At 37.6% G+C, this 27979-nt stretch overlaps 1 protein-coding gene across 3 annotated transcripts; it reads right to left on the bottom strand.

Annotated features, from left to right (window-relative positions):
• On the bottom strand, window positions 1-27911 carry LOC311186576 (TBC1 domain family member 7; the record flags this gene model as incomplete). Of its 3 annotated transcripts, XM_084257662.1 has the most annotated exons (7): window positions 1-87; window positions 1052-1181; window positions 7616-7761; window positions 16241-16378; window positions 22539-22726; window positions 26752-26832; window positions 27800-27911. In XM_084257662.1, 7 exons carry the CDS (start codon window positions 27909-27911, stop codon window positions 1-3), a joined length of 882 nt encoding a protein of 293 aa, XP_084113788.1. The 3 variants fall into 3 exon arrangements, with proteins under 3 accessions (XP_084113788.1, XP_084113790.1, XP_084113789.1); XM_084257664.1 differs by lacking the exon at window positions 16241-16378; XM_084257663.1 differs by lacking the exon at window positions 26752-26832.
• Window positions 27912-27979: the final 68 nt, after the last annotated feature.

The following is a 27979-nucleotide window of genomic DNA, read 5'->3' as shown; positions in this document are numbered from 1 at the left end:
TCAGGATGAATGTACTGGAGTCCCACAGTGTTTGTGCCATAAGTCAATAGCCTTGCTCACAATCGCATCTGAGCTGTCTTGAGGAATCTGAAAAGCAAACCAGATTTCATGAAATTTCCACATTACTATTTTACTATCTCCCTCACTCACTACAGGATAAAATGTATTTCCACTATAGTCTTCACTGTTTTTCAGAAGTTGATCACATCTTTTCTTTATACGCTACTTGATAAGCTCTGGGGTCAGACTGCCTAGATTAAAATTTTGCACTTCTCACTAACTGTATGTGCCCCAGGGAAGGTTACCTAGGTTCAGATCCCACTTCTACAACAAAGCAAATGATAATCCTGCTTCATAGGGCTATTTATAGGACAGCATGAGCTCATTCATGAAAAATATACTTAGCACAGATTCTAGCACTATTAGCCACTAATTATTACAATGATGATTTATCATTGTAATACACATTCACTTACTGCTTTTTATTTATCAGGCCACTGGTTAAAATAAAAAAGACTAAACTTTGGAGTCCAGTGAAATTCCTTAAGGAATAGATCTCTTCTACCTCTCTTTTGTTTAAGAATATTCTAAGATATATAGAGAAGGAAAAGCTAATTTGTTTAGACCTCTTTCAACATGCACAAAAGTTACACTTAGCACATTAATAAAACCAACTGGGACTCTATCAGAGACAGTAACAGAAATGAAAGGGCTTACAAAAATCTCCCAAAACACCAGGCTTCATTTTCCACTAACAAAGATTACTGATCCTAAAGTGATAGAGTTTACCTCTTTCTTTTCTTGTAGTTACATGGGGGGATTAAATCCTGATCCTAAATGCACATAGTCTCCCTGTTCAAACCCCCAAACAGAGGATGCCAACTATAACCTATCAACCAACTTCAAGTTAAACACTTCAAAGGAAAAAAATGTTTGCTATAATGTAAAAACACATTATTTCTCTGAAATAACATAATGCAAGAGGAAAATCTGGCTTGCTAGGCTGATTTTTTTCCTAGATTCAAAATCAAATCAAATAAAGAATACTTACATTTTCCAGAAACTTTGTTATCTTCTCTGCACTGTTCAATGCCATTACTTTTATCTTAAAGGTTAATAAAATTTCCACAGCTACAAAAACTAGAATCTTACAGGATCCACTTACAACTTTATCCCAAACTCTGCAAAAAATGGAGACATAATCAAATTACATGAGTTTGAAATCAGTTTACCAAGATATCTCAAATCACTAAAGAATCTATTACCCCTTACATTTTAATTACAAGCTTCAGGAAAGAACTATAAAGAAATAATACTCTCCCCTCCCTGCCAAAAAAAAAAGGTCATCCATCTAAAATCTATTCCAACACAACACTGGCAAGAAGAATGGAATGATTACTAAAACATGATCTCTGCAGTGGACACTATATAATGATTAAGGGATCAATACATCAAGTATTGATATTACATCATTAGTACATACACACCAAATGAAGGAGTTCATAATATATAAGGCAAAGATTACCATATCTGAAATCAGATATGCACAATAGTAGTAGGAGATTTCAACAACTTTCACCAATGGAACTATGAACAATACACAAAGTCAACAGGGAAACAATAGACTGAAACATGGGTTTAATAGACAGTTATAGGTTACTGCACCCCCAAAAAGCTGAGAACACATCTCTCTCAAGTAACCATGGAATATTCTCTGTTTTGGGTCACAAAACAGTATCAATAAATTAATGAAGATTCAAATTATATCAAATATATTACCTTATCACAATAGTATCAAAGTAGAAATTAACCATCCACCAAAAAAAACAGTAAAAAAAACCTCTAAAAGATGGAAAGTGAACCATACACTACCGAATGACCACTGGATAAATGAGGACATCAAAGATGAAATTAATAATACATGAAGAAGAATTCAAATGAAGACACGATCTATGAGAATCTATGGGACACAGCAAAAGCAGTACTAAGAGTTAAGTATATAGCAATATAGGCATACATCAAGAAACAAGAAAGAGCTTAAATAAACAACTTTACCTCTCATCTTAAGGTACTAAACAAAAAACCAATATCCAGCAGAAGGAAAGAAGCAATAAAAATTAGAACAGAAATAAACAAACTAGAAATAAAAAAAAAAAACAAACAAAAAAAAAACAGTCCAAAAGAATCGGTGAGACCAAAAGCTGGGTCTTTAAAAAAAAAAAAATCAACAAGAGAGACAGACATGGGTTAGACTACGAAAAAAGGGAGAAATTTCTAATAAGTAGAATCAGAAGCAAAAGAGAAGTCACAACAGAGATTTCAGAAATTCAGAGTATCAGAAATAACTACTACAAACATCTATATGCTAGCAAATTGAAAACCTAGATGAAATGAACAATTTTTCTTAGACATTTACAACCTTCCAAGACTGAATCAGGAAAAAATAGAAAATCTGAACAGGCCACTCACAAGCTGGACACTGAAACAGGAATCAAGTCTTCCCAAAGCAAAATCTCAGGCACAGGTTTCACTCGTGAATTACACCAAACCTTCAAGGACTAAAGCTATCCTTCTCAAATGCTTTCAAAAAAATGAAAAAGAGGAAATGTTTCTAATCACATTCTATGAGGCCAACATCACTCTGATATGAAAACCAGACAAAGACAGGACCAAAAAAAGTAAACTACAGGCCAATTAGAGGCAAAAATCCTCAACAAAATCATAGCCAACTTATTTCAAAAGGATAATATATTATGACCAAGTAGAAACTATTCCAGGGACACAGGGATGGTTCAGTATAAAAAGACAATCAATGTAATTCACTACATTAACTAAAGGACTCATAAAAGTCCTATGATCACATCAATAGATGCAGAGAAAGCATTTGATAAGATTTACCATCCAAAAACTGGGATATACCTTAACACAATAAAGGCCATATATGACAAACCCATAGCTAACATCATACTCAATGATGAAGGATTGAAAGTTTTTCCTCTAAAATATGGTACAAGACAAGGATGTCCACTTTCACCACTACCATTCAACATAGTATTGGAAGACCTAGTTAAGAGTAATAATGCAAGAGAAAGACATAAAAGGAATTCAAATTGGAAAGGAGTAAGTAGAACTAACACTTCTTGCAGATGACAAGACAATATATATAGAAAACCCTGAAGACTATACTAAAATATTAACAAAATAATAAATCAACACAGTAAAGGGACAGGCTACAAAATCAGTTTATAAATATCAGTCATATTTCTATATACAAATAATGAGCTAGAAGACAAAAAAAAAATCAAGAAAAAAATTTCATTCACATTTGGATCAAAAATAATTACATAACTGGGCCTCCCTGGTAGCCAAGGGATTAAGTGGCAATCTATGACACTATCCACAGCCACTGAGGCACCAGTTTGATCCCTGGCCAGGGAGCTACCCACATAGCACAGCAGACCTCTCCTGACTTGCTCACTTTCTCCCTTGGCAGTGTATTTCAGTCAATCTGCCTGTTCTATTCCCCATTCTGTCTCTGGTGAATCCTCTCACCACCCGCCTACCTCTGGCCTGTATCCCAGTTCTTATATGCATAAATAAATAAATCTTTAAAAAAAATAATTACATAACTGGGAGTAAACTTAGCAAAGGAGGTGAAGGACCTATACAGTGAAAACTCTAAGACAGTGAAACAGAAAAGACCAAAAAATGGAAAGCTATTCCCTGCCCATGAATGGGAAAAAGTAACATTATAAAAATGGACATCTTACACAAAGCAATACATAGGTTTAAGCATTCCCTATCAAGGCTCCAAAGCATTCTTCAAAAAAACAAAATGAGCATTATTGAAATTCACATGTAAACACAAAATTAGCCAAAGTAATCCTGAACAACCAAAACAATCCTGACAAAAAGAGAAAATGATGATGTGCAAAAAAATATGTAAAATAACAAATAATAAAATGGCAGAAGTATAATATATTGTAATAAGGGAAAAAAAGAGTGATATTATCACACTTCAACACTATACCACAAAGCCAAAGTAATCAAAACAGTACAGTACTAAACCAAAACCGACACAAAAACCAACAAAATAGAGCGCCCAGAATAAATCCACACATCTATGGACAATAAATTTGCAACAAAGGAGTCAAAAGTATATGATGGAGAAAGGAGAGTCTCTTCCACAAGTGGTGTTGGAAAAACTAGACAGCAACATGCAAAAGAATGAAACTAGATCACCATCTCACAAAATGGATAAACACAAAATGTATTAAATATATGAATGCATGAAATATGTGAAATTCATGGAAGAAAACACTGGCATAACACTCCATAACTGGCTTCAGTAATTTCTTGTGGAATAATTTCTAACAGGAAGAGAAACAATAGTGAATATAAAAATGGGACTACAACAAACAAAAATGCTCTTGCACAGTGAAAGAAACTACCAGTAAAACAAAGACACCTTACTAAATGGGAGAAAAGTATTTACATAGCATACATCTGACAAAGGGCTGATATCCAATGTAAATAAAGAACTCATTCAACTTAACATAAAGAAAACAAATAGTCCAATCAAAAGATGGACAGAAAAGCTAAATAGACCCTTCTCCAAATAAGACATGCAGATGGTCAACACGCACATGAAAAAATGCTCATAATCACTTATTATTAAGGAATGATATGAGAATGGCCCATATCATAAGGACCAAAAACAAGTGTTGGCAAGGATACAGGGAAAAAGGAAGTCTTGCACGCGCTCAGTAAGAATGTAGACTGGCCCAGCCTCTATGAAAAACAGTATTGGGGTGGGGGGCCTCCCCTGGTGGCGCAGCGGTTGAGCGCTGGGCTGCAAAGCTGCCCCCAGCCTCTGCTGCGCTGGTTCGATCCCCAGCCACCAGCGAGGGTCCCACATGGCGCGCAGACCTCTCCTGCCGCCCGCTGCTCCCCTCAGCAGTGTATTTCGTCAGTCTGCCTGTTCTGTTCCCCACTCTGGCTCTGGTGAATCCTCTCACCCTCCCGCACTTCTGACTGTACCCAGTGCTTGTATAAATAAATAAATAAATAAATCTTGAAAAAAAGAAACATATTAATAATCTATTAAAAAAAAACAGTATGGGGGTTTCTCAAAATATTAAAAATCGATGTACCATATAATCCAGCAATTCTACTCCTAGGTATCTACATGAAGAATGCAAAAACATGAATTTGAAGGGATATATGTAGTCCTGTGTTCACTTGACTATTATGGAAACAACCTAAGTGTCCAAAGACAGAGGAGCAGATTAGGAAAATGTGATATGTGTGTGTATGCATATATACATACATCATACACACAATGTATACACAGTGGAATACCACACAGCTGTAAAAAAGATGACCTCTTGCCATTTGCAACAACATAAATGGAACTGTAGTGGGTAACACTACAGTGAAATAAGTCGGAAAGAGAAACAAAATACCAGACGGTTCCACCTATATGTGGAATACAGAGAAGCAAAAAGCAAAACGAAGTATCAGACAAAACCAAACCAGTAACTGGGCCTCCCTGGTGGTGCAAGGGGTTAAGATGCAACCTATGAAGCTATCCACAGCCATTGCAGCATGAGTTCGATCCCCAACCAGGGAGATACCCACATGGCACAGCAGACCTCTCCTAATTCGCCTGCTGCTCCCCTCAGCACTGTACTTCAGTCAATTCACCTGTTCTGTTCCCCACTCTGTCTCTGGTGACTCCTCTCACCCCCCACACCTCTGGCCTGTACCCCAGTTCTTATATGCATAAATAAATCTTGAAAAAAAAAAAAAACAGTAACAAACCATAAAAATCTGACTATGAAACTATCAGGGCTACAAGGATGGAAGGAGGGGAAGAAAAAAGAGGGAGAAGGGGGCACAGTGCACTATGGTAGAGGAATGTGGGTGCCTTTGTGTAGGTGTGGTATGGTGACAAGAATCTGAGTAGGTGTGAGCCTATGCCTTTGAATTACATAGAGTTATAAACCAATGTTATCTCAATTATAAAAATAATCTTCCAACTATAAAAATAAAAATGAATAAGCTCTAAAAACCTAATGTACACCATGTATCTAAAATTAGTAAAACTTAAGTTGTCTAACATATATGCAATTTTTTTTTTATTTATTTATTTATACAAGCACTGGGTATAGTCAGAAGCACAGGAGGGTGAGAGAATTCACCAGAGCCAGAGCAGGGAGCAGAGCAGGCAGAAGGACCGAAGTACACTGCTGAGGGGAGCAGCGGGAGGCAGGAGAGGTCTGCGCACCATGTGGGACCCTCCTCTGGTGGCCGGGGAGCAGCCGGGGATTCGAACCGGCGCTGCAGAGGCCGCGGGCAGCTTCACAACCCAGTGCTCAACCGCTGTGCCACCGGGGCGGCCCAATATATAGGCAATTTTTAATTTCTCAAAATTAAATAAAATTTTTAAAAGGTCATCTCTGCTAGATACCCACCAAAATGCCCATCCCTACTTACTATTTTATACCTGACATTTTGGGGAATAAAAGGAAAGTTCTAAACCAAAGTTGAGATTTTACTAATATTTTATAATGCTAATGTAATCATCATATACTAAGGAACAACAAAAAAATACATGAAATGATATTTACTCACTTTCAATTTTCTTAAACTCTTCCAAGAATTTAAGAGAGCTAGTTCCTTATTTGTAATCATTCTAAAATAATTATTCTGATAATTCCTATAACTCTTTAAGTTAGTATTACGCTCTATGTACTTAGTATGATTTCATGTAATGTTTGTTGTCTGTCCTTCTCAACTGCATCTTCAAGTCTTAGGGGGAAGGGTTAGGATTCGAAAATACTCACCACACTGTCTGAAATTAATGAAAAGGCTGAGTTTGAGTTTTCAATCTTTAAGGCCTTCATAAACTTTAAAGATGTCATTATGACAACTAAGAAATAAGATTTTTTTTTTTTTGGGGGGGGGGCTCCCTGGTGGCACAAGGCGTTAAGCACTGCACTATGAAGCAATCCTCTGCAGCATGAGTTCGATCCCTGGCCAGCCAGGGAGCAAGCCACATGGCGCAGCAGACCTCTCCTGACTCGCCCACTGCTCCTCCCAGCAGTGTATTTCAGTCAGTCTGCCTGTTATGTTCCCCACTCTGGTGAATTCTCTCACACACCCCCTCCCCACATCTCTGGCCTGTACCCCAGCTCTTGTATGCATAAATAAATAAATCTTTAAAAAAAAAAAGAAAAAGAAATAAGATTTTTTTTCTAGAATAAGATCTATTATATTTCTAGAAAATAAAAGCCCATGTCTATACAGCTCTTGGAGATCATTTCAGATTTGAATACTGAGCAACAGTTAATATACTGATGGCTTTCAAATTGGTGTAACTGTACATTCAGTATTTCCAGTATTAATATAACTTAACATCAAATTAATATTTATAATATTTTTGTTTCTATAGTGGCAGAATCATGTGTTATGTTAGCTACTAAAATAAGTTAGTTTCTAGCCACTGTATATTGTCCTAAAGCAAAATGATATTCTAGAAGATGGTCCCATGATAAACCAGGATTCTTCTCCAACTCCAAGCCTTCAGTATGTCTTTGAAAGAAATACTTGCCTTTGTAAACTGGATTCAGGCAAGCATCCAGCAAAGCACCTCTTAAACCAGAGATCATAGGGAAGCTTGGACAGTGCAGAACACGTCTTCAGATGACTCAGCAATCTGCTATCTTCCAAATTCAAGTATTGTTCAAACACCTTTGGCTGTTGGTTAAACAGGAAGAGAGATTACTCATTTCCTGTGACATAACATTACCTGACCTTACAGCCTATGATGAAAAAAAAAAAAAAAGTACATACTGAATGCAAAGAAATATTAAAGAACAAAACCTGAGAATCATTCAAGTCACTGCTGGCACAGCAATTTCCCAGGTCAGCACTAAGCAGAACAACCAAAAGCCTGAAGCAAAACTGTTGTTCTAGGATGCCAAGACCCATGCTATTCCTGGCTGCTTTAGATAGAGCAGGAACAAAGGGTAAGACCAAAGAAACAGTAGGACTAAAGTGGAGGAAGGAAGCTAGGAAGAATAAGACAAACAGTTGGATTAAAGGAACCAAAAGACACTGACCAAGCAAATGCTGATCACATTGAGTCAACTGTGCACCATGCCAGGGAGCTTCACATGAGAGGGATGTCCATAGGAGGAGCTCCATCATCCCCAAAATGTACAGAAGGAAAAAAGTACCTGGATTCCATCTGTACAGAAGATGAGGCAGCAGTCAACTGGGAAAGTTAACACTGCCAGTTCCACGGACCATGCCAAATATACCACACAGAGGATGCACTGGCTAAGGTGAGCTCCAAGGCTCAAGCCCTAAAGTCTATATTCCCTATCCAGAAGAGACAACCAGATCCCATGTCACCTAAAAAATTCAAATTTTTATTTGACTAAATATCTGCACCTCTGTGTTTTTGTCAATGAGCTAATTCATAATCCTTACAATGTCCACTATGATCAATACTACGCTACATGCAGGGAATAAAGTGAAAGATAAAGTCCCCAACTTCAAGGAACTTACAGTCTATCTGAGACAAAGCAGTAAAGAGGTAATTATAATAAACTATAATAAAGTGATGATGGGGACAGCCATCAGATGCTGGGGATATCCAGGTGGGAATCCTTACCCAGGTTTAGAAGTCAGAAACATTTCCCAGAAGAGGTGGAATTTCTGAGCAGGCACCCAAAGAACCGACAGGAGTTAGCCAAGCAAAAAGGGGTCCACATATTAATATCTGGTTCAGTTTTACCCCCTCTCAGGGGATCATGAATATCTTTCTGTCTATTCAACTTTCCTATAACACATAACAATTCCTAGAGTTTCCTAAGAACTCTACACACCACAATCCAAATCAGGAACTTTTCTTCAAAGTACAAGTTGCCAAAGAGTTCCTACCCTGGCCTTTCACCTCTAAAACCTTATTCTAGAATTTTGGTTGATTGCATCAATGGAAAATTTTTTCACAAAGTGACATGGATGAAAATATACCTTCACACATTAATGTATTATGTATTATACATTAATATATTATGTCTGACAACAAAGAAATTTTCACCCAAAATTCAGTACAAATAACAAGATTCAAATGAATGAAAATTTTAATTTATTGTTCTTTTCCTTTTTCAGACTCAGTGAGGGCAATGACTGAATTTATTTTGTTCACTGCTAGTTATCCATCACCTGGAACATTCCCTGACATAGTAAATACTCAATATATAACTGCTGAGTGGCTAAATGAGTAGTGAATAATTAAATGAAACTTTTAAATACATTAATCAGCACCTTGATAGTCATTTAACATACACCTTTCTTGCCAGTCTTAATAAATATTTTCTATTTTCCTTTCTTTATAATATGCTTAACATAAGATCTTTAAAATACAGAAAAAAATAACATAAATATCACTTATAATCACACTACCCAAAGACAACTAATGATAACATTTAGGTTGTATAGAAGCCATTTATCTTTCTATATACATTTCACACAAACTTTTCTTTTATTAGTTGAACACTAATATATACTGAATATACAACTTAGTATTCTGCTCTTTGCCATCAACATTTTCTGGGTATTTTCCCAAGTTAATGAACAACCTTAAAGAGGAAATATCCCTAAATAGAAAGATCTTCTAAAAGTAGAGAAGAAAATAAAAAGACCTTCTACAAGCAGAGAAAAGCCCAAAATTCTACAGAAAAAAAAAAATGCAAGTAGTTCTTTTCCATATGAAAAGATATTTAACATCACTTATAACAGAAGAAATGCTACAAGCCTGGAAACAACCCAAATGCCCAAAAATAGATGACTGGATCAAGAAGATGTGGTATATATACACAATAGAATATTATTCAGCAATCAAAAAAAAAAGAAAAACTCATGCCATTTGCAGCAATGTGGACGGAGCTAGAAGGAATTATGCTCAGAGAAATAAGTCAGAAGGAAAAAGAAAAATATCGGATGGTTTCACTTATAGCAGGAATATTGGGGACCCAAATAAGACATCAGTGTAAAAAAGTAGTAACAATACAAAATACAACACAAAAACAAATTATAAACCAAAGACATCCTGCAGGGGAGGAAGAGAGAGAATGATCAGAGGGAGGGAGGGTTGAGCACAGGGGACTGTGGTGATGGTGCATGGGTCACTGGTGAAGGAAATTCTATGGAGGCTACACCTGTTCATTTAAAAATGAACAATGATGTAAAAAATAAAAAAAAAAAGAAATGCAATATAAAACAACAATGGGTTGTGATTTCTCACCCATTAGACTTGGAAGAATGACATACCATGTTGGCAAGGCTGTAGGTAGGGAAACAGGATCTCATGTACTGGATGTGAGGATGCAAAAGAGTATGAGTTCTACGAAGGGAAATTTGTAAATATCTTGCAAAATAACATATGCATTTACCCTTTGTTTTTTGTTTGTTTTTTTTTTAAAGATTTATTTATTTATTTATACAAGCACTGGGTACAGTCAGAAGCACGGGAGGGTGAGAGAATTCACCAGAGCCAGAGTGGGGAACAGAGCAGGCAGACTGACAAAGAAATACACTGCTGAGGGGAGCAGCTGTCGCAGCAGGAGAGGTCTGTTGCGCCATGTGGGACCCTCGTCGGCAGCCGGGGATCAAACCAGTACTGCAGAGGCTGCAGGCAGCTTCACAGCCCAGCACTCAACTGCTGAGCCACCAGGGGAGGCCCTGCATTTACCCTTTGATCCTTAAATTCATTCTAGGGAATCTTTCCCAAAAATATACTGACAAACATATAAAAAGATGGATGCACAAAGCAATTTCCTTGAAACACTGAGTATATCAGCAAAGACTGGACTATTCCAAATGGCCAATAGAAAAAGGAACAAGGAATGTCTTTATATGGCATGTTCTCCAACACAATTGAGATAAAGAGAGCAGCATGGAGAAAATTATGTATCATATGCTACTACAAAATCTAAGGAAGACAACGAATACAAAAACATGACTTTTTTTTAGTGGAAGGAGATAACATTTATATTGCCTGAAATTTTTAGTACACAACAAATGATAGAAATGTTAGGTGTGATTATTGTAACTATGGTTTACTGCAAAACATATGTTATTTCCAATATTTCTAAGCTTACCTCATCAGGAGAAAGCAAAATCCGATGAAAAGGAGACCTAACCACTGAGAAGATTTTATATTAAACTTAGGAAGAGGCTGCTAGTAGTATTTATCTATAAACAACCAAAAACCCTTTCTTTAGGAAAACTTTTAAAAACCATAGTAGTAGCAATGAAAGAAAGCTGACTTGCTTTAGTGAGTAAGTACAATTAAGTCTGAGATGGCTTAAGGATAAAATGCTCAAAAGAGATTAACAACATATGTAGTCCATGTCATACCACTGGTTGGCCTCTAATCTCTTTAGCAATGAGGACTCACCAAAGAATAGAATTTCCAAAAGTTTGTAAGAGAAGATGTGATATAATCCTATAAATCAGACTACAACATAGTAAACACACCATCTCCAGATACATTCTATTTTCTTTATACACCCATTGTCGCCCATGACATACACACCTCCCTGTGACTGTAACACAATCTATCCTTTGTGATAATAAATGTATTTGGTAAATGCAGAAAAATTTAAAAAGCTGAAAAGATCATAAAAACAACAAGAAGTTAGGAAGGAGAGACTCTTATAAAACAGTAAGAGACAGTTTAATTTAAGAGAAAAGTTGAAGTAAATCATTTGTCTAAATCAAACAACACAAAGGAAATCTTAGAGATTCTGAAGAATTAAAAAATAATTCTTCACTACTTACAATTATGTGATAGGCACTACTAACAGGCATATCAAACCCCTTTCTAGAAAATGAAATTAATGCTTAGAGACTATATGTCCATTAAGTACCTTGCTGATTCTAATAGCCATTTCTAAAAATAAAGTCCAACGCACTTTTGAAAAGAACAATAAAAGGGACCTTTCCCTACCAGCTACTGAAATAGTCAGGAAATTATTTTAGATAAGTCATGTAGCATTGGCCCAAGAGTAGACAGAAAAAATAGGAATCCAAATAGAGATACAAATATATATGAAAATCTAATACATGATAGTGATATTTCAAATCAGTGGCAAAAAACGAAAAAATGACCAGTAATGTAGGTGGTAGTTCTACTGCTACATATGTAACCTTGGGACCTTACTTAACTGTTCTGTGCTTCAGTTTCCTCATCTGTGAAAACAGAAAATATGTTTAAGTCATGTGATTCATTAATAAAACAAATTTGTCACTGCCTGGCATGAAATATTGTTCTCAATATTGTTGACCAAAGGTAAACAGGAGGAGGAGCAGTAATGTGCTGGCTGAAGTCTTGTTGGTAACCTTACAAAGCATGAGTTAAATCTGTGTCAGATGCCAATCACAAAGACAAATAAAGAACTCAATTTTAAAATGTTTTAAAAATTTAGAAGATAGGGCCTCTCCTGGTGGCGTAGGCGGTTGAGCGCAGTGCTGTGAAGCTGTCCACCGCCTCTGCAGCACTGGTTCAATCCAGGCCAGCCAGCAAGGGTCTCACAAGGCACGGCAGACTTCTCCTATCTCGCCCGCTGCTCCCCACAGCAGTGTATTTCATCAGTCTGCCTTTTCTGTTCCCCGTTCTATCTCTGGTGTATCCTCTCACCCTCCCATGCATCTGGCCTGTACCCCAGTTCTTGTATAAATAAATAAATAAATAAATAAATCTTTTTTTTTTTTGATAAATAAATAAATATTTAGAAAACAGTTCCTTGAAAACATGTGTTTTTTTTTTAAATCTTGGAGTTACAGAGCCTCCCTGGTGGCGAAGCGGTTGAGTGCTGGGTTGCAAAGCTGCCTGCAGCTTCTGCAGTACTGGTTCGATCCCCGGCTGCTCCCCGGCCACCAAAGGAGGGTCACACATGGCGCGCAGACCTCTACTGCCGCCTGCTGCTCCCCTCAGCAGTGTACTTCGGTCCTTCTGCCTGCTCTGCTCCCCACTCTGGCTCTGGTGAATTCTCTCACCCTCCCGCGCTTCTGACTGTACCCAGTGCTTGTATAAATAAATAAATAAATCTTTTAAAAAAAATAATATCTTGGCGTTAGAAAAAGCTTTCTAAACAAAGTATGGGAAAAAGCAAAAGAAAAATATCAACAAATCCAATTGCATCAAAACTTAAAATCTTTACAGGGAGAAAACATTTTAAAACATACAGGGAGAAAATATTTTCAACATATGTAACAGATGAAGGATAAGTAATGTATATTGATAACTCTTAAAAATATAAGAGGAGCAAACAAAATAATAGAAAGATGGACAAACAAATCATCAATAAATATGCAAAGTTGCTCAACTTCACTGGAAAGTGAGGATATGTAAACTAAAATGAAAAACCATTCTTACTATCAGATGAACAAAAATGTGAGTGACCGATACAATCAAGTATTGACAATGGGGTGAAAAACAGAAATTCTCATCATCTATGGGGTGAAGTATAAAATGGGTATGCTTAGGTAAGCAAAAATTGTTGTTAAAAAATTTAAATCTTGGGCCTCCCCAGTGGCGCAGTGGGTTGAGCACAGCACTGTGAAGTTGTCTGCAGCCTCTAGAGCACGGGTTTGATTCCCGGCCAGCCAGGGAGATTCCCACGTGGCGGCAGACCTCTCCTGCCGCGCCTGCTGCTCCCCTCAGCAGTGCTTTAGGTCTGTCTGCCTGTTCTGTTCCCCACTCTGTCTCTGGTGAATCCTCTCAACCACCTGCGCCTCTGGCCTGTTCCCCAGCTATTGTATAAAAAATAAATAAATAAATAAATAAATAAATCATCTTTTAAAAAGGAGATAGTTTAAAATAAAAAAAAGTTTAAATCTCTCTCCCCTTCAAACATGCACTCACTTCATAGATACTCATTGTAGAGAAACATCCATTTACACAAAAGAGCATATAATATACAAGGACAAGTTGTCTGTCTGTATGGACCTGTTATATTAAAACTCAGCAAATTCTGAACAGGAACAAGAGAGGTGATTCCAAATGAGTGGAACCACTTAACTGCATTTCAAAATCACCTAAAGCTTTTTAAAAATTAGAATTTTGGAGGCTTACTTCCAGAGATTTTGACTTACTTAATCTGGGTAGAGGACAGTCACTGGTAATTTTTTAAATCTCCCAAGTGGTGTTAATAGAAAGTTAGGGCTGAAAACTACTGATTTATCTCTATTGACTTTGAAAGCTCTCCAAAACATTAAGCTAAAAAAATAAATAAAACAAAACTATAGGACAGTAGGAACATTGTGGTAATATTTGTGTTTTTTAAAAAATAATTATGTGTTCATAAACTGCATGTGAAATCATGAAGTATATATGGATATGCCCGTACATGCAAACACCCATAAACATATCCACGTACACACCCACCCATCCATCCTAACACCAGGAAATAGTCCAGAACAACACATACAGCTGATAACAATGTCTACTTCTTAGAAAGTAGGGGTTGGGAGGTATTAGTACAGATCTAGGAGAACACTGTATTCATCTGTATTAATACATTAAGAATATATCTAGGGGGAAAAAAAAAGAATATCTCTATTGTGTTATCAAAAATATATTAATTTTTAGGGTCTCCCCTGGTGGCGCAGCAGCTGAGCACTGGGCTGCAAAGCTGCCCGCAGCCTCTGCAGCACCGGTTGGATCCCAGGCCACCAGCGAGGGTCCCACATGGTGTGCGCAGACCTCTCCTACCGCGCCCGCTGCTCCCCTCAGCAGTGTATTTCGTCAGTCTGCCTGTTCTGTTCCCCACTCTGGCTCTGGTGAATTCTCTCACCCTCCCGCGCTTCTGACTGTACCCAGTGCTTGTATAAATAAATAAATAAATCTTTAAAAATAGAAAAGAAAACTAATTAAATTATAAAATAATTTAGACCTTTTAAGGAAACTTAACATTATATTTACATATGCCATAATGCCATGCTTAAAATTATTTTTATTAAAATCAACTAAGTGCACTAAATTTTTAAATTCTGAAACTAAAGTTTATATATGTACATATAACACTCTTGCAGTATTCTATGAAGCTGGAGGATCCTGCCAACTGCGCTAACTGATATAGTCAGAGCAGTGATCCTCAGGGATCCTCCAGCCTTCACCGGGGCGGTGCATGTGGCCCTGAGCCCTGTAACACACTAACTGCTTTCAACAGAACTTTCAAATGAAAAGACTCAATGATTTAAGGAAAAAAGACAAATTCATTTTATAAATGAGAGAAATTAGGAAAAAACTAAAAAAAAAGAGAAGGGCAAAAGACCCTGGATGTGCTGACAAAGCAAGTACCATTGGGTTCTCTGTATTCCAAGTCAGAGCATGACAGGCAACAGCTGCCTCCCTCGTATCCAGTCTCATTTCCTTTTTTGGTAACAGAATCCTATTTTGATGGAAGATCACAATGTGTCTGTCTTTTTAAAAAACATACTTCCAGCTTCCCCTGCACTAACAGCTATGCAGAAGGAAAATCTGTTACAATGAGGTTGCTGGACTGGCTTGTCCCTTCCACTATTCCCCTGGCAATGGGACAAAAAGGCAATGCTTGCTTGGAAAGGCATTCTAGACAGACTGAGTTTGCCTGCCTATAACAGGGATGTCATACTTCCACCCCAGTATCCATCTTGTGAGCATTAGAGAAAGAAGCACATCAAAGAATACAGCAGGAAAGAGCCAAGAGAAGCCTGGATCTCTTTCACTAACATGGATTGTGACATCAGCTCTGTACTGCCTTACCTCAGGACTTCTGGTTACGTGAGAGGAAATAATTAAGCTTGTGTTATTTGAGCTGCCCATTAGATCAGTCACACTTGAATCTCATCTAATACAAAGGGATATTCTAGATAAAGCCAGTGGATTCTAGATCAGGATAAGGAGTATTACAAAGAAGAGGTTGGTAACTATGGGCTTGACTTTATTTTATGTATTGTTGATGGCAGCTCTATTTGACAACAACAGAACTGAGTGGTTATAGTAGAGACATCTGGTCCACCAAGCTGGAAAAAGTTACTATCTGACCTTTCACAGAAAGCACTTACAGCTCCTACTACAGAGGGTCCACGCAGAATTATAGCAGAACCAAGAGAATTCGCTGGGCACCTCCACGACTATTGCTCATTCCCACCACCCAGCAGCCAAAAAAGCATCCCTCACCAGTTGGGGTAAAGCTTCCCGGTACTTGTTATTTAATTGGTTCACAAAGCATCGGATGATCCAGTAACAGTCAACACTATCTTCCACCATCTCTTCCATGGCTTTAGCAATGGCAAGAAATACTTCATCTTCTGTCTCCTGAAAGATTAATAATAAATCTCATGAGAGAGGTAGCAGAAGGGAGAAAAACATACTTTTTTTTTAATAAAAATGAAAACTTGGACCCTAAATATTGAAGAAGCTACAATAATAAATCAAAGTGGACCAAAAGGCACAAAGTTCACCACAGACGAGAAGACCCTGGGGAGATAAAAATGAGCAACCAGAGAAATCAACTGGAGTGAGTATTGCTTATGAATGCCTAGGCTCCTGGTTGAACACTCTATCACTGAGGCCATGAGAGATTCAGCATGTTATCACAAGTGCGATGTTGAATCTCTCCACCCAAAAGAAAATTTCTTTGACACGGATGTGATAAATGGCACAAACAATACTTGGGAGACATTTGTCAATACAGTAAATTTGCAAAAGTTAAATGACTCCATGAGAACTAATAGTCTTCTTTATTTCAAAGCACTCATAAATACCTTTTGAACCTTGTTCTATCTCCACATACCTAAAATGCTAAAATGTCCTTAAAACCAGAATTTTAAGAACCAGAAGAATGGCATTTCTCAACCACGTGTCATTACTCAGAACTTGCAAGCAAACCCTCAAATAAATTTCAAGACATTGTTATAACATCTAAAATCTATTTTATTTTAGGGCCTCCCTGGTGGCGCAGCGGTTGAGTGCCATGCAGCAGAGCTGTCCGCAGCTTCTGCAGTGCCAGTTCAATTCCCTGCCGGCCAAGAAGAACCCCACATGGCTTGGCAGACCTCTCCTACCTCACCCGCTGCTCCCTTCAGCAGTGTCTTCAGTCTGTCTGCCTGTTCTGCTCCCCACTCTGGCTCTGGTGAATTCTCTCACCCTCCCGCGCTTCTGATCTGTACCCCAGTTCTTGTATAAAATAAATAAATAAATTTTTAAAATCTATTTTGTTTTAAAACACCATTATCTTACATAAACAGCTTTACACGTTCACCTAGAATTTAACAGCTAAAGAATTTTTAAAATGTTAAAAGGAAAGTAAAAAGTATCTTTCTACTTCAGCTAAGTTGCAAGTTAAATCAAAATTGCTATCTTAATAAACAAGTAAAAAGTATTTCATTTTAGGCCTCCTTTCAACTTAATACTTTATAAATTGCCAAGAGTAACAAAGTCAGAATAAAAGAAAACAAATTTCTCTAAGAATGTATAAATGTGGCTGAGGAAGGAAGCAAAGAAGGAGAAAGAGAAAGGAAGCCTTCTTTCTTGGACTCCCACCCAGACTGGGCACTGGGCGAGGTGCTTACCATCTCACCCCTGCCCCCAACCACTCGAACAGCCAAGAAGCAGACCAACATCCCCAGAAGACTACATTCCTGGGCCTATGCTGAGCACCATCACAGTCTTACAAACAGATAAGACAGAGATGCTAAGTGGGGCTCCGAGACTGGGGTCACACAAAGTGACAGAGGCCAGACCTAACACTTGACAGTAGTTCTGCCACAGCCTGCTGTACTATCTGGGCTTATGCCTGCACAAGCTGAGCTGGAATGGAATGGAAATTTTAATCTATTATTCAGATTTCTTGAACTAAAAGATAATCTAACCTAATTTAATGTATAGTTCAAGAATTTGTTTAGGACAACCAACTTCACTTTGTAGAACTTATTATTTTTTAAAAGATTTATTTATTTATGCATACAAGAACTGGGGTACAGGTCAGAGGTGTGGGGGGTGAGAGGACTCACCAGAGACAGAGTGGGGAACAAAACAGGCAGACTGACTGAAATACACTGCTGAGGGGAGCAGTGCGTAAGTCAGGAGAGGTCTACTGTGCCATGTGGGTCACCTCCCTGGCTGGGGATCGAACTCATGCTGCAGTAGCTGCGGATAGCTTCATGGTGTTGCATCTTAACCCCTTGCACCATCAGGGAGGCTCCAGATAAGTAAAACTTAAAGAAGTGTGTGAAGAGTTATTTTTTGGATTACTCTCTCTTGGTAAATTTTTTGAAAGTATATGAGCCTAAGGTCTGTGGGAATCACATGATTAACTTCGAAAGAAAAAATTTGAAGCTCAAACTGCTACACTGAGAGGCTGCAATCTGCAATTAAAAAATAATTTTACAGAAGAGCCCAGCTTGCAGGCAAGTCCCACTTTTGAACAATTCATTGTTTCAATTTAAAAAAGTTAAAATGCCTATAATGAATTACAAATTGTATTAAAATTACCAACTCCTAGGCATCACATTCCCAGGCTTCAAACTATACTACAAAGCCATAATCATCAAAACTGCATGGTATTGGAACAAGAACAGACACACAGACCAATGGAATTGAATACAAAATCCAGAAATAAACCCACAGATTTATGGTCAACTAATCTTTGACAAAGGAGCAAAGAATATGCATTGGAGCAAAGAAAGTTTGTTCAATAAATGGTGCTGGGAAAACGGGTCGCTACATGCAAAAGAATGAAGCTTGACCACTACCTCACACCATACACAAAAATCAACTCAAAATGGATTAAAAAACTAGACATAAGACCTGAAACCATAAAATACATAGAAGGAAATATAGGCGAAACACTACGCGATATGCACATCAATGACATCTTTACAGACATATCACCCAAAGCAGTGATAGTGAAGGCAAAGATAAACAGCTGGGACTACATCAAATTAAAGAGCTTCTGCACAGCAAAAGAGACAATAACAAAAACAAAGAGAAACCCCACCGACTGGGAGAACATTTTTTGCACACAACACTAATGATAAAGGACTGATCACAAAAATCTGCAAAGAGCTGATGAGACTCAACAACAACAAAGAAAATTAACCTGTCAAAAAATGGGCAGAAGAGCTAAAAAGAAACTTCTCTGAAGAGGAAATGCAAATGGCCAACAGGCATATGAAAAGATGTTCAACATCAGGAAAATGCAAATCAAAACTACCATGTGATACCATCTTACACCAGTGAGAATGGCACATATTAAAAAAACTAGCAACAACAAACGTTGGCGAGGATGTGGAGAAAAAGGAACTCTCCTGCACTGTTGCTGGGAGTGCAAACTGGTCCAACCACTATGGAGAGCTGTGTGGAGATTTCTGGACCTACTAAACATAGAGCTTCCATATGATCCAGCAATTCCACTCCTAGGTATTTACCCAAAGGACACAGAAACATCAATTCCAAAGAACACCTGCACCCCTATGTTTATAGCAGCACTGTTTACAATAGCTAAGCTTTGGAAACAACCCAAATGCCCAAAAATAGATGACTGGATCAAGAAGATGTGGTACATATACACCAATATTCAAAAAAGATAAACACATGCAATTTGCAGTAACATGGATGGCGCTGGAAGGGATCATGCTGAGCGAAATAAGCCAGAAAGAAAAAGAAAAATACCGGATGGTCTCACTCATAGCAGGAATCCAGAAAACTTAAATAAGGGACCAGGAAAATGAGTAACTATAAGAAAGTGAAACTCAAAATCAACAAAAAACTATGAACCAGAGACACTCTATGGGGGGGGGGGAGTGGAGTGGGGAGGGATTGGGGTCAAAATAAGGGGATTGCAATTGTATGGGAAATATAAAAATAAAATTTATTTTAAAAAGAAAAAATAAAATAAAATAAAATAAAATAAAATTACCAACTGCTAGAACTATAAGCATCTCTTTGCTTGCCCTCATCCCCTTTCCCTCTTTTCCCTTTATGAACAATAGGTAAAAGGACCAGAGACTGTAAGGCCTGCAGGCCAGGGACAAAGATGTAATTAGCAGTGTTAGTTATATACAGAGGAAGGAACAAAGATGTTAGCATACTGAACATAACGGAAGCTTTTTCATATTTGCAACTGTCAAAGAAGCAAGTTGCAGATATAAAACAGATGAGGCCTGAAAGAACTTGCAATACTGAATTGGAATTGGAGATATAAGTGTGAACTCAGGTCTTTAACACATAAACAGATACATAAAAATATATAAGCATGTGAGTGTATGTCTAAACATACATATATTTCTTAGCTCTGTCTGCTGAGAGGGCCTAGAAGCAATGACACACCAGAAACAATGTACCCTATTCTTGGTTTCTAAATACCACATCCCATTTAAAAAAAAAAAAAAAAATATATATATATATATACACACACACACACACACATATATATATATATATATATATATATATATATATATGTAATATGTACGTGTGTGTGTATGGCTTATTATAGCCCAGTGTCTCGTCTGGGTAGGAGTCCAAGAAAGAAGGGCTTCCTTTTCCTTTTCTTTTCTCCCCTCCTCAGCCACATTTATACATTCTTAGAGAACTCTGTTTTCTACAATTCTAACTTTTTTTTTTTTAAATAGAGGCATGTTTTTATTTATTTATTTGTTTGTTTGTTTGCTTGTTTATACATGCACTGGGTACAGTCAGAAGCGCGGGAGGGTGAGAGAATTCACCAGAGCCAGAGCAGGGAGCAGAGCAGGCAGAAGGACCGAAGTACACTGCTGAGGGGAGCAGCGGGCGGCAGGAGAGGTCTGCACGCCATGTGGGACCCTCCTCCAGTGGCAGGGGAGCAGCCGGGGATCGAACCGGCGCCGCAGAGGCCGCAGGCAGCCTCGCAACCCAGCGCTCAACCGCTGCGCCACCGGGGAGGCCCTACAATTCTAACTTTGTTACTCTGGCAATTTATAAAGTATTAAGTTGAAAGAAGGCCTAAAATGAAATATGTTTTACTTATTTATTAAGATAGCAATTAATTCCAAGTCTGGAAATTAGGAAAACAGAAGATGAGCCTGGAATACATTTTTGTGCCAGGAAGTAAGGAAATACTCAAAATGATGGAAAATTATCTAAATGACAGAAATCAACTGGCGAAATGTGGGGCAACTTCAACTTCGAAATAAATAACGGTAGTTATGAATTTTAGGCCATTGCGTAAGAGTAATTCACAAATTCCCACTGATATGAATAAATAAATGTGGGAGAAGGGAAAATTCTTCTTTATAAAAGAATGCCAACTAGCTAACTAAAGCAGAAGGAAAGAAGCAGTTTGAAAATCACCTTATGGCAATCAGCACAGTAAACTGTTCCAGGTAAAAAGCATCAGTGGATGGATTATCTATAGTTTCAGAGCATCTCCTCACAAAATACTAAACTACAAAGGGAAAAATGGTAATCTTCTGTTGGAAAAACCTGGCCAACACCACCTTAACTAAGGATCAAAATCAGTACCAACAGTAGTATCATACCTCTACCGAATAAATGGCAAAATTACCAGATTTTAACCATGAGCAGACCTCACACAAACCCAAACAGAGAAACTCTGCTGGCCAGTTCTTTTCCAAAATATCAAGCTCATGGAAGACAAAAGAAGACAGGAACTGTTCCAGATTAGAGACAACTAAGACATGGCAATAAATGTAATACTGGATCCTAGACCAGAAAATGGACAACAGTGGGACAATCAGCAAAATTTCAATCAGGTCTATCGGTTAATTCATAGTATTGTCTCAATGCAAATTTTCTGGCATTGATAATTACTCTATAGTTATGCAATATGCAATATTTGAGGATGCCAGGTGAACACTACACATAGGGAGCACAGTAACATTTTTGCAATTTTTTCTATGTCTACAATGATATTAGAGGAAGAGTTAAAACATTTCAAAAAATTTAAATAATCAATGAACACTATAACTACTGTGGAAAGAAGTAAAAGAAAATTTAGTAAGTTATGAACCAACTTTTTTATTGTTTCTCTGTTTACTGGGACAACTGGTCAAATCTGAACGGAGTCTGTAGATAAAAAAAGGTACTACTGTATCTATATCAACTTTTGATTTCTATAATTATAATATGGTTACCTAGAAAAGTGTTCTTACCTTTAGGAAATGCATTGAAGGAATATGAGATAAGGGAATATAGCCTTTGCATCTTATTTTCAAAGTATTTAGGGAAACTATATGTGTGTGTGTGTGTGCGTGTGTGTGTGTGTGTGTGTGTAAGGAAAAATTAAATAAAATGTATTTTAAAAATTAGGAAAATAGGTCAAAATGTACAGGGTCATAAATGTCAGAAAAAGATGTACTACTTTTATTCTATAGACAAAGGGAGTCACTGAATGTTTCCTAGTCAATACTGACACAATCAAGGCTGGGAAAAAGGGACAGTCTAGAGTTAAATGTTAAACAAACATCTGACTAACCAGTGGAAAGGAGGGACTTCGAGGCAACTTCCCAGATTCCAGCTGATACATGCGGAGATAGACTTCAACCTGAGGTGTGGCATCACTGACAAAGCGAACGATATTCAGGGCATGAAGGACATCAGAGTACTGCTCCTTACGGTACATCATCACCTGGGCATGGGACTCATGATGTGGAGGTAGGATCCCTACGTAAACACCATGAGAAAAAAGCAAAATACTGAGGTAGCAATCTAAAACCCCCTTTATTAAAGAGAATTATGTGAGAAGCGGCCCTTCACAATTAAAGTAGAACTCACACAAATATCTAATTACCATGCAGATTCTCTTTTAGAAATTCTCACATAAGCAATCTTAAATTTAACATTATTGATACTTGAATAGCAAGTGCATCATTAATAACCTCCACCAAACTACCTGTGCCCATATTCATCTGCCTCCCTCCCCCATACCCATCTCCCTCCCCTCTGGTGACCATTACATTCTTTCTTCTGAGTACAAGATTTATTCCCACTATTCTTTGCATATGAATGTTTTTGGGTATTTACATTCCACGGATGAGTGAAACCATGTTACTCTCTGACTTATTTCATTCAACACAATCATCTCAAGGTCCATCCATTTGGTCCCAAATGACATTTCATTTTTTCTTCACAGCTATATAGTACCCCACTATGTATATATTATTTAATTCCTCTTTTTTTAATACTTTATATTCTTTACTTTATATTTTTTAATGAAATACCATTGTTTTACATCCTTGGTAATTTTCTGACAGTATATGATTTCTCCCCTCAGATATAAAGCTCTCCCACCACCAAAGCACCACAGGTGGTTTGGTTGAGGGTACAAAAAAATTCTTTTTAAAAAAGTGTTAAACGTTAAGCTGTTCCTGAAATACAAAGTTAAAATTATATCATTAAAATAATCATTTAACTATATTTTAAAAATCTGATTTAAAAAGTTTGAATAAGTGTGCCACATAAATTCAAGATACCAGCATCAACTATTATGATTTAATTCAACTTAAGTTTGTCAGTCTAGGACATCCACAACTGTTAGAAGCCTATCTCCCGACTTCGCATTTGGCCCTTGCTATGAACTGAATTAGTTCTCCCCAAATATCATATGTGGAAGGCCTAACTCCCAAAGTGAATAAGAAGGTAATTAAGGTTAATGTTGTCATAAGTGTGGGACTCTAATACAAAAGGGCTGATGCCCTCAAAAGAAAAGAACGAGGGCCTCCCCGGTGGCACAGCAGTTGAGCGCTGGGTTGCGTAGCTGCCCGCGGCCTCTGCGGCGCCAGTTCGACCCCCGGCTGCTCCCAGGCCACCAGAGGAGGGTCCCACATGGCGCGCAGACCTCTCCTGCCGCCTGCTGCTCCCCTCAGCAGTGTACTTCAGTCCTTCTGCCTGCTCTGCTCCCTGCTCTGGCTCTGGTGAATTCTCTCACCCTCCCGCGCTTCTGACTGTACCCAGTGCATGTATAAACCAAACAAACAAACAAACAAAATAAATAAAACATGCCTCTATTAAAAAAATAAATAAATAAATAAAAAGAAAAAAGAAAAGAACGAGACCCCAGAGTTCATTCTCTGCCATGTGAGGCCACAGTGAGAAGATAAAGTTGTTGTTTTTAGGCCACCCCATATGGTATTTGCTATGGCAGCCCTTGCTGACAAAACCACCCTCTCATCCTGTCAGAATACCAGCTCACTAAAGACTTCTCTTCTCCAACAATATAATCTGCTCACAAAGTATCCTACCTTTAAGACAACAGAAATCTCTAACCTTCACCTTATATTCTGGTAACATTTGATGCTCATTAACCCATTAAACATGTCTAACCACTAGATTCACATCTTTTCTTACAAATGACATGGAGAAAACATAATGGAAAGAGCATTGGACAGGCCTTCAGCAAGCCTAGATTCTAGTCCCTGATTTGATAACACCAGGACTCACACAAATGTCTTTCTGGGTACTTGTTTCCTCATCTGAGAGAAGCAGGAAATAAGATGAACAGGCATTTTACCAAATATTCTCTACAGAACACAAGTCTCAAAGTTTTTCCTGACAAAAAGGTCAAACAGACTTGGGAAATGGTGACAATGAGTTTTGATGGCTCTAAGTTTTGTGATAAAGAAAAACATTTTATTCCAGCCTCATTAGAGTTAACAAGACTCTATAGCAGTCCAGACTGAAGTGAAAGTTCCTTGGTTTGAATTAACTGGCTAAGTCACTTTCAACAACTGACCTCCCTATGCCTTAAGCTTTTTCATCTGAAAAATGGGAATAAAAATATTCATCCCTACAGCTGCTGTGATGAATAAAAAAATTAATATACATAAAGTGATTACAAGAGTATCAGGCATATACTAAGCTTGTATACATGTTAGCAAGTACATTTGACTATGGGGATCCCTTTTTGGTGCAAAACACCAGAAATCCAGTATTCTAAAGAACATTCTAGGAAACAAAAGTTGGATAAGCTCAAAGACTCCACTAATATGACGCCATGCTAATGCAAGAAACAAACTTGCTTAAATGTTCTTTCTTCAGACATCAATCTTTATTTTTCCTAAGTTATGGGGTTCTATGCCAGGCCTTCAGAAAAACCAAGGGAACACAATCAAGATTCCTTTAAATCTGGACTGGTAGATGAAACAGTTACAGGTCAATCCTCATCACACTATTACAGACAATACACTGCTTCCCATGTTAAACGTCAAACTTGCTTTCTAAGAGCTAGTTCTAAAAAGTCTCTTTCTGGTGTTTACCTAAAGTAGTATGAGCTAGCTAGCTTGTCAAGGTTCCCAGGTAATCAACAACCTGTGCTAGGAAGTCAGCCTGTCTCCTATATAACAGAACAGCTCTAATTCTCTACTGTCTATACTGCAAAACAAAGAGATTTACTTGATAAAGGCAGAAATAACAAGAAGTAATGAGTACACCAGACAGACCTTGGCACTCAGGAAGGGTCACACTGTACCAATGTACATCTCCCGCTGATTCACTGGCACTATTAATAAGACATGTAGTATTTCCCAGCAGAAATAGAAATATTAACAATATTCCCACCTGAAAGGTCTCCCTGGAGGGCTTTTATTTTGATGGCCACTGTAAACATTAAGATGTAAGAAAAAATGCACAGAGGAAAAACTAAAATAGTTGTTTCCCATCTTTTAGATTGTAACTTCTCAGTAACCTAGAAGTAAGAGCATACAAAAACTGCCGAGATGCACAAAGAAAAGTCATTGTGCAGGGCTGCCTAGTGCAGCTGGTATTCCCTTGCTGTCTCTACATTACATAATCACAACTGTACCGTGGCTATTGCAAGTCCTAAAAAAAAAAAAAAAAAAAAAAAAAATTCTGGGAGGAAAAAAAAAAAAAAAAAGAGGTCCACAATTTGTCTTTCTTTCATGGGAGCTCTACAATCCTGAGCTCAAATCCTATTCTGCCACTTACAGGCTATAAAGGCTTCAGCAAGTTAATTAGCCTCTCAGTCGCCATCTGCAAAACCAGGAGAATAACACCTACCTGGCAAGAGCATTCCTGGCTTACTCCGATTTTTTTTAGAAACAAAGAAAAGAAAAGTGGTAATGGTTGAGTTAGGCATCAGCAAGCTCAACAATGATTTAAAAAAAAATCCTCAGCTCCAAAGAGATGCTGCCGGTCACTTGTGGCACCTACTACACTTTTCACAGTAACTGAGTAACAGGTTTTTCCCTTCTTCAGCCACTCACACCTGGAATTCATTCAGTTGTGCTTTGAAGAAGTAAAAAATCTCCAATTTCTTTTTGACTTGTTAGGAATTTATACCTCCATACTTCCAAATCACAGAATCTAACAAAATGAAAGCTAAAATCTAGGAGTCAACTTAACTCAAAGCCTCATTTTACAGATGCAAAATGTGAGGCCCAGAGAGTATTCCTTGAGGTTACTCAGCTGGCAGCAAAACCTAGACTAGTTCTTTCTCCCAGTCCAATGCTCTTCCCACACCTTGTCTCAGCAACACCCATTACTTTCTCTTCTTTTAAAGTGATACTTATTACCACCACTGAAGTCATCTTCTGAAAGGTGCAGTAATTTAGTCTCCTAAAGGTAGACATTACATTCATTAAGGTCCTACACGAATCCATCTTTTCTGACTGATAAGAAGATCCCATCATTCAACATTCTGAAGATAAATCTTCCAACTCCCAGTGTCATACCTAGAAGCACCTTCCATACCAACGCACGGTACATGGACGGGAGAGGGAATCTCTGACTAAAAGTACAGAGTTTCTCAATATCTAGAGGAAGAAAAAAACAGAAACTTTTCATGTTGATCACAAAATTTAAAAATGCATTCATTTTTTTAAATTGAAAGTATAAAAAAAATTTCTTCAAAGGAAGTCTCTGAAAACTGGAAAAGGCAACAAAGTTCAGATTTCTAGTCCAGGTGTTCCACCAACTCACTAACAACTCATATTTTACAGCATAGGAGGTACTTTTGCACATATTATTACATTCCCTATAACATTAGCAGTAGCTATTATTTATAGAGTTTATCTCATTTACTCCGCAATGCAAGCTCCTTGGGCAAGTATTGTTTTAAAGACTCAGACATTAAAACTCAAAGCAGTTACTTCATGAGTGACATAGTCCTCAAATCCCCAGCTTTCCCAGTAACTCACACTCAACCATCCTGGATCCCAAGACACTGCTTTGCAAATGAGAAAAATACAAGACATGCTAAAAATATAGTCTGTCTAATGAGGATCAAAGATCAGGTGGGAAATGTTTTTGAAACTTTAAAAGTATTCTACTAATATAAGCACTATTTTTAACTGTGGTTCTGTTTACTTTACTTTAGTTCGCAACAGTACAGATCTTATTAGTACTGACTTAAAAGACACTAAAATGTCAAAACATAATGCAATCTCAGTATTTCTATAAAACAAAACCATGGCAAGAGCTGTTGCAAATTTACCAGAAGCTTATGATAACCTATCTAAAAATTGAAAAAAGGAAATATGTGGGTCTAATAATAGGGAAAATATTACTGATTTCTAAGAGGCCCTCCAAAACCATTGGGCTCTGTCTCAATTAAATATAAACTCAAATATTTTTCTCAGAATATACTGTTCTGTTGTCAGCCTACCACTGAAATATACAGCACGCAAGAAATATTTTTGAATGTCTGTTAAGCTAACATTGATTTCAGAACACCTAGGACAGATGAAAACCACTAAGCTCAATTTAACTTGCAAAACTCACCCAGACGATCATCTTTTAGGAGGATTTCTAATGATTTCTTTTCTTCAACTCCACGAAACCCCACTTTCTCATAATATACTGAACGAAAGTTCCTCTGAGAATCCTCTGTCATGTTGCATTCTTGAAGAAAAGAAAGCAAGAAGCGATAAAGTGAGCCTAGAAACAAAGATTGAAGAATTG

The sequence above is a fragment of the Talpa europaea genome, assembly GCF_964194135.1.
Source record: "Talpa europaea genome assembly, chromosome: 2".
In the NCBI taxonomy this organism is placed as follows: Eukaryota; Metazoa; Chordata; class Mammalia; order Eulipotyphla; family Talpidae; genus Talpa; species Talpa europaea.
This window is presented reverse-complemented; position numbering and strand designations above follow the sequence as displayed.